We start from the raw sequence: 14,980 nt of genomic DNA on the forward strand, positions 1-14,980 counted from the left end.
TACCCAATTCTACCCACCCCAAGGAGGTTGTAATGAGCTGCCTTTTTGAACCGATCTTTGCGGTTGAAGTGCTCTCTCATTGTTGCTGGGTCGGGAATTCCAGAATTTGAGCCAGCAACAATCAAGGAATGATGGTAAACATTCATAAATGTAGACGGTGTGCAAACCTGGAGGGGTTCTTGGAGGCGGTGGTGTTCCAATGCACCAGCAGCCCTTGCCCCTGTGGGTGATGGAGGATGCAAGTTTGGGATACGCTGCCACAGTAGATAGGGCACACATGACAGCCACAGTATGCAGTGATGGTCGATCAAGTAGGCTACTTGGCCCTGGATTGCGACGCACTCAAGTGTTGTTGCAGCTAGCTCATATCCAAGCAAATGTTCCATCATTATACGTTGCACATGTGGCGAAGTTTTAGAAAGTCATTCTGCTGCCACAGAATATCCAACCTTTGACCTGTTCTATCAGAACTGGCATTTATGTGGTTGGTCCAGTTGAGCTTCTAGAAATCTCAATATGTTGATGGTGGAGCATGTGGCAATGGTATTGCCATTAATGCCAGGTGGTGATGGTTTGGACCTTTCTTGTTGGAGATGGTCATTGCCTGGCGCTTATATACAGTGAATGTTGTCACTTATCAGCCCAGGCCTGGATATTTCCAGGTATTGCTAAAGGTGGGTATGGACTGCTTCATGATCCAAGTAAATATGATTGGAGTTGAGCACTGGTTAAACTTCAAGAAGGGCAAGAGGAATTGGCAATAAATGTTGGCCTGGTCAGCAATACTAACATACTACAAAATACCAAACAGCCCAATTTCTGAACCACAAAACCATTAGTGCAGAAGGAGGGCATTTAGCCCCGTGTCAGTACCAGCTCTCTGAATTAGCAATTCCTCTGACTTCTCCTGCTGACCCCACGATGGAGTGAGTCATTGATCAAGCAGTTTAAGATAGCTGGACTGAGGAAGCTACCCTGAGGAACTCTTGTAATTTCATTAGAAGTGGATTATCTTTTATTAACTAAACAAAGTAAAAGATTTTCTGTCACCCCTCACCAAACCCCACTTCCTTTAATAAACACCCTTTCTTAGACATGCTTCCACCTTCCTCTGCCTTTGGGGCAGCAGGGTAGCATGGTGGTTAGCATAAATGCTTCACAGCTCCAGGGTCCCAGGTTCGATTCCCGGCTGGGTCACTGTCTGTGTGGAGTCTGCACGTCCTCCCCCTGTGTGCGTGGGTTTCCTCCGGGTGCTCCGGTTTCCTCCCACAGTCCAAAGATGTGCGGGTTAGGTGGATTGGCCATGCTAAATTGCCCGTAGTGTCCTAATAAAAGTAAGGTTAAGGGGGGGGTTGTTGGGTTACAGGTATAGGGTGGATACGTGGGTTTGAGTAGGGTGATCATGGCTCGGCACAACATTGAGGGCCGAAGGGCCTGTTCTGTGCTGTACTGTACTGTTCTATGTTCTATGCCTGCTCCTAGCTTGGTCTGCAGTGCAACATATATTCTTGCCCATTTGCTTCAAACTTCATTATTCTGGCCCTCCATTCCACAAGTTGCACTTACCAGACTTTGCCTGCTATGACTCTTCTACATCCTGTACAACATGCATGTGCTTCCTCACCCCGCTCCCAGAATACCTATGCCTTCCCTGTCTACAGGTATCTACCCTTCGCTGTAGAACAAACAGTTCTTTTCCTATAACTTTTCTCTCTAACGGAAATTAGTTTCTAGTTTCAGTGATGAAATTCAACATGATTTTTTTTCATTAAGCCATAATTAAATAACCCAGCCTGTCATTTATTCCTTAACCCAAAAAGAAAACACATGCACTATTTGCTGGGGTACTATACCATGCTGTTCTGGTGTATGTTTGTCCTTCCCTTTGACGAGGATTGGAGGACATGGCATTGTAGCTTTCTGTATTGGTGTGGGAGGCACAGGATTCGACAACCAAGAAGTACCACGGTTGAGCCCTTAACAGAAAAGAAATGAAAGTGCTTGAAATTATGTTGGAAAGTAAACTATTATTAGAGTTGGAGGTAGTGTCAATGAGGAGAAATATACAATTAACCAAGAATAATAATTACTACATGAATGCTGTGACCTTTCTATTATTAACTGACTGATGAGTAATGATTTTGGCTTCTGTCCATTACATGTACAGAACATGATAGCTGTGAAATATAAAGAAAACAAAAATGCTGCTTTCTACCAATCCAGCCTATGCCTCCTGATAAAAAGTTCTAATCCTCAAGAATAAACAGAATGGGGCAAAGTTTTATACCTTGTTGAGCATTGTATGCTGTGGCGTTTCGGGTCATGCTGGATGGCAACCACCCAGCTAGGCTGGCTCGCTGGGATTTTGTGGTCTTATGTTTGACATCCTCTCCATTCCAAATAATGTCCTCTTCCCAGGGCAGCTGAGTAACCATGAGAAAGTGCTCATCTAGAAGAGCCTCCATTTCACTCTGCAACTCCTTCTCATCAGTTGATTTTTCTATCTCCTCACAAGGCTCCTAAAATCATGAACATAGATATTTACAATTAATGACACCACTAATAAAGACATCAAACTAGAGTGCTGGATGGAGTGATGCTATAATTAAATATAACAAGAAGAAATAAGTTCTCTCAGGACATCCCAATGAATTGTGTGGCACATTTCTTCCCCATTCTACCTCAACTCGCACAACCCTCACATTTACAGTTAGCTCCTTTCCATACACAAGGGCTCTTAGGAGAAAAGAGGAAATGTGAAAGGAGCATCAACAATGCACACAACATGAATGACTAGATTTATATCATAAACAACCTTAAATGTCTATCCATCTCATCAAACAGTGAAGTTAAACTCACAATTAATTATCAAACTTTCTGAATAAGAGAATGCTGCAAATAAAATTACAAATTAAATGCAACATGTTTCCTCATATAGAACATTCTTGAAATAAACAAACAAAATTTAACCCTCCTGTCCTTTTCATTTTGATGCACAAGTCATCGAACAAAAGCAAATGAAGAGGAAATAATAAAATTTTAAAAATGACAACTGACAGAATATGACTTGGGGAAACTTTGAGAAAAATTGCACTTGAAATTGAAACTGGCTTTCATGCCTCCAAATCCAGGATCAAATCCAACTTAAAAGTTGTCCTGCAATCCAAGACCCAGGCTCAAATAGAAGTCTGATAACATGCAAGCTTGCTACTGGGAACAAAATTCCTCAGCAGAAAGGAATTCACTTCCAGAGGAGAAAACAGGTCGTTCATAACACCTTCCTAGTCAGCACCATAGTCATAACACAGTAGTCAGCGCTTGCAACGAGACGTTCAGGTTCTCGATCAGGAAGCACCAAGACTGTTTCAATGATAACAATCAGGAGATCCAGGATCTCAACAGCAGACGCAAGGCATTCCTGAACTGGCAGCTCCATCAAAACTCGAGTGAGAGGAAACAAGCCTACAGGCAACTAAGGGGTGAAACAAAGAACCAATCACCTAAAGAACAGATGGTGGGTGGAAATACATCAATTTGCCAACAACCACAATGTGCACGGCTTTTTCAGCACAATCAAAACATACGGTCCAAGTACCCAGGGGCCCACCCCATTGAAACCTAAAAACGGAGCGGCACTTATCAAAGGCAGACAGGCACTCAACGCCTGCTGGACAGAGCACTTCTCAACTAAGACACAGCCTTCAACACAAACATCCTTGACACCATCCCACAACATGCCACCCGCCACCATCTCAGCGCAATGTCAGCTCGCCATGAATACAAAAAAGCACAAAACTCATGGTCTACAGAGCAGCCATGGTCCCCGCCCTCCTGTATGCATCAGAAACAAGGACAATGTACAGCAAACACCTCAAATCCTTGGGAGAGATATCACCAACTCTGCCTCTGCAAAATCCTGCAAGCCCACTGGCAGGATAGGCGTACCAACATGAGCATCCTCTCCCAAGCCATTATACTCAGTATCGAGTCATAGGTCAGGCTCAACCAGCTGCGATGGGCGGGCCACATTGTCCGTATGCTCGACACAAGACTCCCAAAACAAGTGCTCTACTCCGAGTTACTGGAGGGCACAGGAAATACAAGGCCACTCTGAAAGCCTCCTAAATGAATGCAACATCCCCACCGACTCATGGGAATCACTTGCCTGAGAACGCACAAGCTGGAGAAAAAGCATCTGCGAAGGTGCCAATCACCTCACGCATCATAGGGTGGAGGCCAAGTGTAAACAGAGGAAGGAGAGCGCAGAATCCAGAGTCCCACCCACACATCTCATCAAGCACCACCTGCCAAATCTGTGGCAGAGTCTGCGGATTCAGGCTCAGACTTTTCTGCCACCGCAGAACCCACCTCCCCGGAGTGGAAGCAAGTCATACTCAATACTGAGGGACTGCCCAAGAGTATGATGATCATTCAAGCCATGTTTCAGCTTGAATTTATACAGCATTCATGGAAAATTCTAACTAATTTGAGATAACCCCCTAAGGGAGAAGGGAGTCACACATCTCATGGATGCTCAGTAGTCTCTGACTTCAACTGCTATTTTTACAGTAATGGGCAGAGTCGTATAGGATGGATCACAGTCATTATGCAGCGACAATCATTCTTTGCCTGCTGATAATTACAGGACTAAGCAAACATTTTCAAAGAGTTTAAGAACTAGATTATCAGTCATTGACAAAATAGATGGAAACTCGAACTCTAATTTCAAGTAAAGAATAGAAAGCACAGTTTAGCAAAGAAAAGACAAACAAGGGCACTCAATCCATTTTAGCTAGTCCATCGAACCTTTCCCCATACGTTTGCTTTGCTCACCTGTACCTCTACCAGACAGGTCACTTCTTCCTCCAGCATCTGTTCTTCTTCCATTGCTTCCTTGAGTTTGAAACCATAATCAAACCCCTCACCATCCTCTGGCACCCCTAACATATCGTACCAAAGCTGTGCAGGTCCATAGCGCCATTCTGCAACTTTTGGTCTCATATCCATTATATTATCTGCATCACCAGTGGATTGAGAGAACTTGGACTCCACAGGAGCCATCATCGTTATCTGCAGGTAGTAAGGATAGAAAATAGCAGTATAGCTTATTCTGGTTACTAAGTAACAGATTTTTATTTACGTATTCATTCATTCCTGTGTGCTCTATCCAAAGACAGGCCCTTAGCTCATTTCCAATGCTTCACTGTGTTCTGTTTTCTTGGCAATTTTTATTAGTGGTGGTTTGCCATTGTCTCAACTCTCAGGGGCAGGGCTAGGAGGCAGGTCCCAAGATCCTTCAAGCATGCGTCTTACCTGGTTCTACCTCTCTCCTTAAAAATTCACTTTGTCTTCTGTCTCACATCAAGTGCTCAGCACTGCTGCCTCACAGCGCCAGGGACCCGGGTTCAATTCCAGTCTCAGGTCTGTGTGGAGTTTCCACTTTCTCCTCGGGTCTTCACGTGTTTCCTCCGGTTGCTCCAGTTTCTTCCCAGAGTTCAAAGATGTGCAGGTCTGGTAGTGGACTGGTAGTGCTAAATTGTCCCTTAGTTTCCAAAACGTTGGCTGGGTTTAACTGGGTTGCAGGGATAGGGTGGGGTTGTGGACTTAAGTAGGGTGCTATTTCCAAGGGTTGGTGCAGACTCGATGGGCCAAATGGCCTCCTTCTGTACTGTAGGGATACTATGATTCCAAGTTTATCACTACAATATCCTCCTTCCTTTTTTTTTTCTCAGCCGTATGAATTTAAACACAACTCATTGCACGTTTCCACATCTGCAACAGCGTATCTGCTGCTGGAACCCAAATCTATTCCTTCGTAGCATGTGGACTCAATAGTTTCAATGCTCTTCTAGCTAGTCTCCCATCCTGTTGTCCCAGCTCATAGTAAACTCTGATACTCCTACCCTATCCTGCACTATGTCTGCTCAAAAGATATCCTGTTCTCACTGATCTACACTATCAAACTATGGTGATAACTGTATTTTATACTTCACATCACCTGAAGTACTTGTTTAATTACATAAAGCTAGTTAGAAACTGCTAGAACGCAAATGTAATAAATGTAACAATAAGAACAAATGTACTTTGTACTTTATGATTTATAACATGATGACATTTTCTCATGCAGTAAAAACATATCAATGCCTTTGCACCATCAGACAAGGACCCATAAATTGGTAGTCCTTAGATTCTGGAGTCACTGGAACCTATAGTTTTACTTAGTGCTTTTGCTTTTTCTTTAGATACTGGGACAATCCAACTGGTCTTGCACTCTCACAGGAGAGTGAGAAAAGGAAAGGTAAAAAAAATAAAACCTGGACAGTTTGGACAAGTGTTTTGATGCCGATTTAATCACCTTGACAGTTTAAATCTAGCAGACACAACATGAGAATAAGTGGATTCAGGCTCTACTCCAAAGCAAAAAATATGGGCTGACACCTCAGTGCAATACGGAGTGAATTATCCAAAATTACCTCTTTCAAATGGGCTTTCCCATCCAGGTGGGTGCCAGGGATACCAAGGAAAGGAACAAGGAGATCTCTTGGAGTCCTGGCCAGCATTGGTGGCTCAACCAACACCAGTGAAGTATATTATATTATCAGTATATTATTTTGTCAATTATCTCACATTTGTCTGGCACATCGGCTGCCGCATTTCCCTAGATTACAACACTTTTTTAAAAATCAAATAATTGTCTGTGAAGTGTTTAGGTCAACTTCGTGATAAATATATAAATTTCAGTTTATTAGTTGTTGTTGTTTTGATTCCTCTTGTGGGTATTGCCATGTGTGCACCACTGTGATAGTCACATAGACAGGCAACTCAGAGAAATGTGGTCCAGAGAGATGTTGTGGAACCGGGACCTCTTTGCTTCCATCATGGTGCTGTGTGTGACTTTCTGCAACTAAATGCAAGTCTAATTCAGGTTTATACCGATTATGTGACTTTATTTGAGATCAGACAAAAATACAGTATATGCTTTAAACCTCCTGTCCCTCAGTCATTCATCTAATCCTCCACGCTTTGCACATTGCATACTCATTATCAGAGAGATACCGTTCAGGTGGTGGAGGTGTACGCATTACATACCTCATCATCAGAAAGGCACTGTTCAGGTGGTGGGGGTGCAGCATAATGATACTCCCAGCCAGACTTTTGTTCCTTTGCTGTTTCTTCTCCCTCTCCTTCTTGTATGGGAGCTTCAGGTTGTGGTTCCCGGTGCTTCTTTTTTCTTTTCCTTCTTGCACTTCGCCAAACCGATGGGATATTTTTTCCGGGTCCAAAGAGGCGCAAAAAACGTAACACCTGCAAGATAAAGGAATTAAATGAATGAATCATACTTGTGGCCTTCCCTAACAATCATAACAAAAATTCCAAGGAATTGGAGATCAGAAGATATCCTCTGAACATGTGACAACTTGTCAAAAGAACTCTATCTATTAAAGCTATGCAACATAATCCAGTAAGGAAATGCCATACTACCTTGCGCTCCCCAACAATGATCTAAGAGTTGCCAGAAAACTATTTGATAAAATTGTTGATCCACATCATCTAACACTGGGTTTTTAGTTTTGACTTACTGCAGAAAAAAGTACAAAGCAAAGACCTGAGACAAAGGCTGGGCTAAACCTCTGAAAACAAAGCTGCTGCACAGCCACTGGCCGCGGTAATCCACAAACATTGATATCCAAAATGGCTTTTTTGCCTACTGCTATGGTGGCACATTCAAAATAAAAATCAGACATTTAAAGCACAACCTGTAGATGTAACGCATACTGCCAATGCATGGTAGTTACATAATGGTTGGCTCCATTGACAGAGCCTGATATAAGAAGTTTCGATTAACTTTAAAATAGAATGTTGTAATTCAGTCAGCATTTTTTTCTATTGAAAAGTAAAAGCAGATCTCCATGCCATTGGTTACAGGCCACATGTTGTTTTATAAGTAACATACAAAATATAATCAGGATCACTGATTTATGGTGGACAAGCGAAACTCCATTTCTATTGCAAAGTATTATGGGACATTTGGTGATATTTTTACTTTCGTGATTGTGGTTATGTTCATGACTTTCAGAAATTGTAAATGCGACCTCCACCATTATGTATTTGCTGAGCTACATACTTAATTTTATGTTTTAGTTGGTTATATATCATGTGACTCTTTTCTCAGAGTACAATGTTTATGTGGTATATATATTTATATTCCCCTATTTAATTCACTGCATAAGGAATCCAAATACACACAGTTTCTCACCTGCCCTGGCCGAAATTCTGGGAAAAGTTCTGTAACATTGGGTAATTGCTTGGTTGAATCTCGCTGCATGATACCTGCCAGCGGCAATGTAAGTTTATCCTCCTTCTGAGATTCATTCTGCCTTGATCGTGGAATGTGTCGGTCTGTTTCAGACTCTGAATCAGAGGAACTGCTAAATTCAACCTTCTCTGATGAGGATGAAGGAGCAATTATGGAAGGTAAAATGATTCCATCATTCTCATCAGCGACTGAACGAGGGAAAAGGGCATCAGCAGCACGGGTTCCTACAGTAGCGCTGGAATTAAGCGCTGCTGAATTTACTCCATTTGCTGTGGGAAGAAACAAAATAACATTTTGCATTCAATCCATCACAACCTTATAGTCAAGTGCACATAGTATGAAATTCCCATTGAGACTGCTCACACTACAACTTTCTCCCGCTCATTGCAGGAATTTCTATCATGCCCTTGTATGATGACTATTCTAAAATTATGCTCATACGAAGGAAGGTTATCCCCATAATTGGAACGAAAACAAATTAATAATTATTAAACTGATGATAATCCTGCCTACTCTGTTTGTAATTTATGGTTCCGTAGGATAACATCACAGTAACAGGCCATTTACCTGTCCATGCAAGCTTTTATGCTCTGTCAGGATTCCTCCCATCTTTCCTCATGTAAATCCATTAGCCATGCCCTCTATTCTCTTTTCCCTCATATGTTTGACAGAATTCCCTTAACTCATCTTCAATATTCATTTCAGACATTCCCCATGACACCACTCTGGGTGAGACATTTTTTCTGAATTCTTTATTTGAATTCTTGCTTATTATCTTGTATCGATGGCTTCTCATTTTGGTTTTCCCCACAAGTGGAAATATTCTCTCTGTATCCACATGATCAAAATCTTGCATAATTTAAGAGAACACTATTAGGTCATCCCTCCTTATTTTTTTCCAAGAGAAAAGAAACCCAACTTTTTTTCCTTTTCCTCCTATGTAAACACTCACATTTCTGATATTTTCCTTGGAACTATTCTTCGCAGCCTCTCCAGTCCCTCTATGTCCTTTTCATAATATGACAACCAGAACTATACGCAGCATTCCAAGAGGGATCAAATCAAGTTTCAATTACAGACTCAGCATAATTTTGCTACTTTTCAATTCTATCCTCTAGAAATAGTGCTTAGTTTGCCTTTTCTTTAATGACCTGTGGCGCACCGTTTCGTGAGTGGTGCATTTGTTTTCTGAGATCCTTTTGTTCCTCTACTTCCACCTTGACTCGCAATTTCCAAGTAATAAGTGACCAAATTATTCTTCATAGCAAAACGTACTACCTTCAATTTATCTCTGTTGAACGTAATTTGCTATTTGCTTATTCTGCAAGTTTATTAACGTCCTGCAGTTTGATGCAGTCCCCCTCATTATTGACCATCTACCTCATCAACACCCAACCCCCAATCACTCCACTACCAATTTGGTGCTTTCTCTCGAGTTGAACGGTAGGTTTACATCTGATGGGCTCAATATTATTGAAATAATAAATATTCTACTTTCTTGAAATCTGCCTGTCATAAATTCTTACGTTATTATTTCTTATGCTCTCTTTTCCTGTTCTGTTTACATTTAGGCTGCTTAAGCTTCCTGTAGATCCATCCGACCATGTTACTAGTTTCTTCAACCTCCCTATTTACCTTTTCCACTTGGACACAGGTCCCAGCCCAGTTCAGATGGACAGCTTCCCATCAGCTCCCTCCTGTCCCAGAAATTGTACCAGTGTCCCATGATGAAAAACCCTTCCTTCCCACACGAGCCCTTTAGCCACATGTCAATTCTCTTGATTTTTCTGCTCCTATGCAATTTCCATGTGGCTTAAGCAGTAAACCAGAGATAATTACACCCAAGGTTCAGCTTTTATATTTACAACCTAACTCCAAATACTCTTTCAGCAGGACCTCCTCCCTGATCCTACCTGCGTTGTTTGTTCCAATATGGACCATGACCAGTGGATCTAACCACTACCATTCCAAGATCCCCTTTTTTTTTAAAGTAATTTTTATTGAAATTTTTTACAGAAAATATAACAAACAATAATAAGCAACAATAAAACACCATAATAAATATAACACCCCAAGACCGTAGCAACGCATGTATCACCCCCCCCCCACCCCCCCAAACCCAGTAAACAACAGAACTTAAAAATAAATTAAAATTAAATAAACATAGTCAACGCCCCCCTCCCCCCTCCCTTCCCCCCTCCCTCTCCCTTTCCTGCCCCTCCCTTTCCCCCCTCCTTTTCCCCCCTTCCCCCCCCTCCCCTCCCCCCCGCCTCCTTCCCCCCCCTCCCCCTCCCCCTCTCCTCCCCTCCTCCCTCCCCTCCCCCCTTCCACTTAGCCTTTAGCTCCTCTACTGATGCCTCCTCCACCTCCTGCATTACCTTGTAGATATCAGATATCTTCCCATCTCCGACCCAGACCCCCGAAAGCACCCTGTCACTCACACCCCTCGCGGGAAGCAAAGGGAATCCCTCCACCTGCCGCCCAGCAAACGCCTTTACCTGCAGGTACCTGAACATGTTCCCGGAGGGGAGCAAACCTCCCATCAATAAACAGGTCCCTCAGGTGTCTGATGCCCGCTCTCTGCCAACCCTGGAACCCCCCCATCAATGTTCCCCGGGACGAACCGATGGTTCCCCCTTAGCGGAGCCTCCATCGAGCCCCCCACTTCCCCCCTATGTCGCCTCCACTGCCCCCAAATCTTGAGGGTAGCCGCCACCACCGGACTCGTGGTATACCTCGTAGGAGGGAGCGGCAACGGCGCCGTTACCAGGGCCCCCAGGCTTGTGCCTCCAGAAGACGCCATCTCCAACCGTTTCCATGCTAGGGCCCCCTCCACCACCCACTTGCGCACCATCGACACATTGGCCGCCCAATAATACCCCGAGAGATTGGGTAGCGCCAGCCCCCCACCATGTCTACCCCGCTCCAAGAAGACCCTCTTCACCCTCGGGATCCCATGCGCCCAAACAAAGCTCATGATGCTGCTAGTCACCCTCCTAAAAATGGCCCTACGGATAAAGATGGGCAAACACTGAAAAAGGAACAAGAACCTCGGGAGTACCGTCATTTTGACGGACTGCACTCTACCCGCCAACGATAGCGGCACCATGTCCCACCTTTTGAATTCCTCCTCCATCTGCTCTACAAGCCTGGTAAAATTAAGCTTGTGGAGAGTCCCCCAACTCCTGGCCACCTGCACCCCCAGGTACCTAAAACTCTTCACTGCCCTCTTAAACGGGAGCCTCCCAATCCCTCCTCCCGATCACCCGGGTGCACTACAAATACCTCGCTCTTGCCCAGATTCAGCTTATAGCCCGAGAAGCTCCCAAACTCAGCCAACAGCTCCATCACCCCCGGCATCCCCCCTCTGGGTCCACCACATACAGCAGCAGGTCGTCCGCTTACAGCGATACCCGATGTTCCTCCCCACCCCGCACCAGACCTCTCCACCTCCCCGACTCCCTCAGCGCCAAAGCCAGAGGTTCTATCGCCAGTGCAAAAAGCAAGGGGGACAGGGGGCACCCCTGCCTGGTCCCACGGTAGAGCCTGAAGTGCTCTGATCTCCTTCCATTAGTAACTACACTCGCCATCAGGGCCTCATAAAGCAACCTCACCCATTTGATGAACCCCTCCCCAAATCCAAACCGCTCCAGCATCTCCCACAGGTACCCCCACTCAACTCTATCAAACGCCTTCTCTGCATCTAGCGCCACCACTATCTCCGCCTCCCCCTCCACCGCCGGCATTATAATAACATTTAACAATCTCCGCACATTCGTGTTAAGCTGTTTTCCCTTGACAAATCCTGTCTGATCCTCGTGTATCACCCCTGGCACACAGTCCTCGATCCTGGTGGCCAGGATCTTCGCCAGCAACTTAGCATCCACATTGAGGAGCGAGATTGGCCTGTATGATCCACACTGCAAGGGGTCCTTATCCCGGTTCAGGATCAAAGAGATCAGCGCCCGTGACATCGTGGGGGGCAAAGCCCCCCCTCCATGCCTCATTGAAGGCTCGCACCAACAGGGGGCCCACCAGATCCGCATACTTTTTATAGAATTCCACCGGGAACCCATCCGGCCCCGGCGCCTTACCTGACTGCATTTGACCAATCCCCCTGACTAGCTCCTCCAACTCTATCGGCATCCCCAGCCCCTCCACCAGCTCCTCCTGCACCTTTGGGATACGTAGCCTGTTCATTAAGCTCTCCATCCCCCCCCCCCCCCCCCCCCCCGGTGGCTCCGACTGGTACAGTTCCTCGTAGAAGTCCCTAAAGACCCGATTTACCTCTGCCCCCTTCCGCACCACGTTCCCACCCTTATCCATCACTCCACCAATTTCCCTAGCCGCATCTCGCCTGCGGAGCTGATGCGCCAGCATCCTGCCCGCCTTCTCCCCATACTCATATACTGCGCCTTGCTACCTCCTCCACTGTGTCTCCGCCTTTCTGGTGGTCAGCAAGTCGAACTTGGTCTGCAAGCTACGCCGTTCCCCCAGTAACCCCTCCTCCGGGGCCTCCGCGTACCTCCTATCCACATCCAGGAGCTCCCCCACCAGTCTCTCCCTCCTCTCCCTCCTTTCCCTATGGGCCCGGATGGAAATCAGCTCCCCCCGGATCACTGCCTTCAGAGCCTCCCAAACCATCCCCACCCGGACCTCCCCCGTGTCGTTGGTTTCAAGATACCTCTCAATACTTCCCCGGACCCTCCTACACACTTCCTCATCAGCCAGCAACCCCACATCCATATGCCACAGCGGGCGCTGGTCCCGCGCCTCCCCCATCTCCAGATCGACCCAGTGCGGAGCATGGTCTGAAATTACTATGGCCGAATACTCGGCATCCTGCACCTTCGGGATCAATCCCCTGCTCAGGACGAAAAAATCTATTCGGGAGTAAACCCTATGCACATGGGAGAAAAAGGAGTACTCCCGCACCCTAGGCCTACCAAACCTCCAGGGATCCACCCCTCCCATCTGGTCCATAAACCCCCTCAGCACCTTGGCCGGCGGCGGCCTCCTACCCGTCCTTGAACTGGACCGGTCTAGTGTGGGATCCAGCACCGTGTTAAAGTCTCCTCCCATGATCAGGCCCCCTGCCTCCAGGTCTGGAATGCGGCCCAACATACGCCTCATAAAGCCAGCATCATCCAAATTCGGGGCATACACATTTACCAGCACCATCTTCTCTCCCTGCAGCCCACCCTTCACCATAACAAATCTGCCCTCCTTGTCCGCCACCACCTCAGACGCCTCGAACGCCACCCTCTTCCCCACCAAAATCGCCACCCCCCGGTTCTTCGCGTCTAATCCTGAGTGGGAAAACCTGCCCCACCCACCCCTTCCTCAGACGAACCTGGTCCGCCACCTTCAGGTGGGTCACCTGGAGCATAGCCACGTCCGCCTTCAGCCCTTTCAAATGAGAAAATACCCGGGCCCGCTTAACTCTGGGAAGCCAGGGAGGAGATTGCAGAACCTTTGTCCTTGATCTTTATGTCGTCTTTGTCGACAGGAATACTGCCGGAAGACTGGAGGATAGCAAATGTTGTCCCCTTGTTCAAGAAGGGGAGTAGAGACAACCCTGGTAATTATAGACCTGTGAGCCTTACTTCGGTTGTGGGTAAAATGTTGGAAAAGGTTATAAGAGATAGGGTTTATAATCATCTTGAAAAGAACAAGTTGATTAGGGATAGTCAACACAGTTTTGTGAAGGGTAGGTCATGCCTCACAAACCTTATTGAGTTTCTTGAGAAGGTGACCAAAGAGGTGGATGAGGGTAAAGCGGTTGATGTGGTGTATATGGATTTCAGTAAGGCGTTTGATAAGGTTCCCCACGGTAGGCTATTGCAGAAAATAAGGAAGTATGGGATTGAAGGTGATTTAGCGGTTTGGATCTGTAATTGGCTAGCTGAAAGAAGACAGAGGGTGGTGGTTGATGGCAAATGTTCATCCTGGAGTTCAGTTACTAGTGGTGTACCGCAAGGATCTGTTTTGGGGCCACTGCTGTTTGTCATTTTTATAAATGACCTGGAAGAGGGTGTAGAAGGATGTGTTAGTAAATTTACAGATGACACCAAGGTCGGTGGAGTTGTGGATAGTGCTGAAGGATGTTATAGGATATAGAGGGATATAGGTAAGCTGCAGAGCTGGGCTGAGAGGTGGCAGATGGAGTTTAATGCGGAAAAGTGTGAGGTGGTTCACTTTGGAAGGAGTAACAGGAATGCAGAGTACTGGGCTAATGGCAAGATTCTTGGTAGTGTAGATGAACAGAGAGATCTCGGCATCCAGATACATAAATCCCTGAAAGTTGCCACCCAGGTTAATAGGGCTGTTAAGAAGGCATATGGTGTGCTAGCCTTTATCAGTAGGGGGATTGAGTTTCGGAGCCACAAGGCCATGCTGCAGCTGTACATAACTCTGGTGCGGCCGCTCCTGGAGTACCGCGTGCAGTCCTGGTCACCACATTATAGGAAGGATGTGGAAGCTTTGGAAAGGGTTCAGAGGAGATTTACTAGGATGTTGCCTGGTATGGAGGGAAGGTCTTACGAGGAAGGGCTCAGGGACTTGAGGTTGTTTTCGTTAGAGAGGAGAAGGCTGAGAGGTGACTTAATAGAGACATATAAGATAGTCAGAGGGTTAGATAGGGTGGACAGTGAGAGTCTCTTT

At 45.8% G+C, this 14,980-nt stretch overlaps 1 protein-coding gene across 5 annotated transcripts in view; it reads right to left on the reverse strand.

Moving 5' to 3' along the window:
• taf1 (TAF1 RNA polymerase II, TATA box binding protein (TBP)-associated factor) overlaps positions 1-14,980 on the reverse strand; it is a 191,159-nt gene that overhangs the window by 149,693 nt on the left and 26,486 nt on the right. For all 5 annotated transcript variants that reach the window (XM_038776265.1, XM_038776262.1, XM_038776266.1 and 2 more), the window contains 5 exons: positions 8,258-8,586; positions 7,090-7,305; positions 4,834-5,070; positions 2,288-2,519; positions 1,854-1,976 (listed from right to left, as the gene is read on the reverse strand). In XM_038776265.1, coding sequence (XP_038632193.1) covers positions 1,854-1,976; positions 2,288-2,519; positions 4,834-5,070; positions 7,090-7,305; positions 8,258-8,586 — 1,137 coding nt within the window. The remainder of the gene's footprint in view (positions 1-1,853; positions 1,977-2,287; positions 2,520-4,833; positions 5,071-7,089; positions 7,306-8,257; positions 8,587-14,980) is intronic.

Source organism: Scyliorhinus canicula, chromosome 17 (assembly GCF_902713615.1).
Source record: "Scyliorhinus canicula chromosome 17, sScyCan1.1, whole genome shotgun sequence".
NCBI classification, from domain to species: Eukaryota; Metazoa; Chordata; class Chondrichthyes; order Carcharhiniformes; family Scyliorhinidae; genus Scyliorhinus; species Scyliorhinus canicula.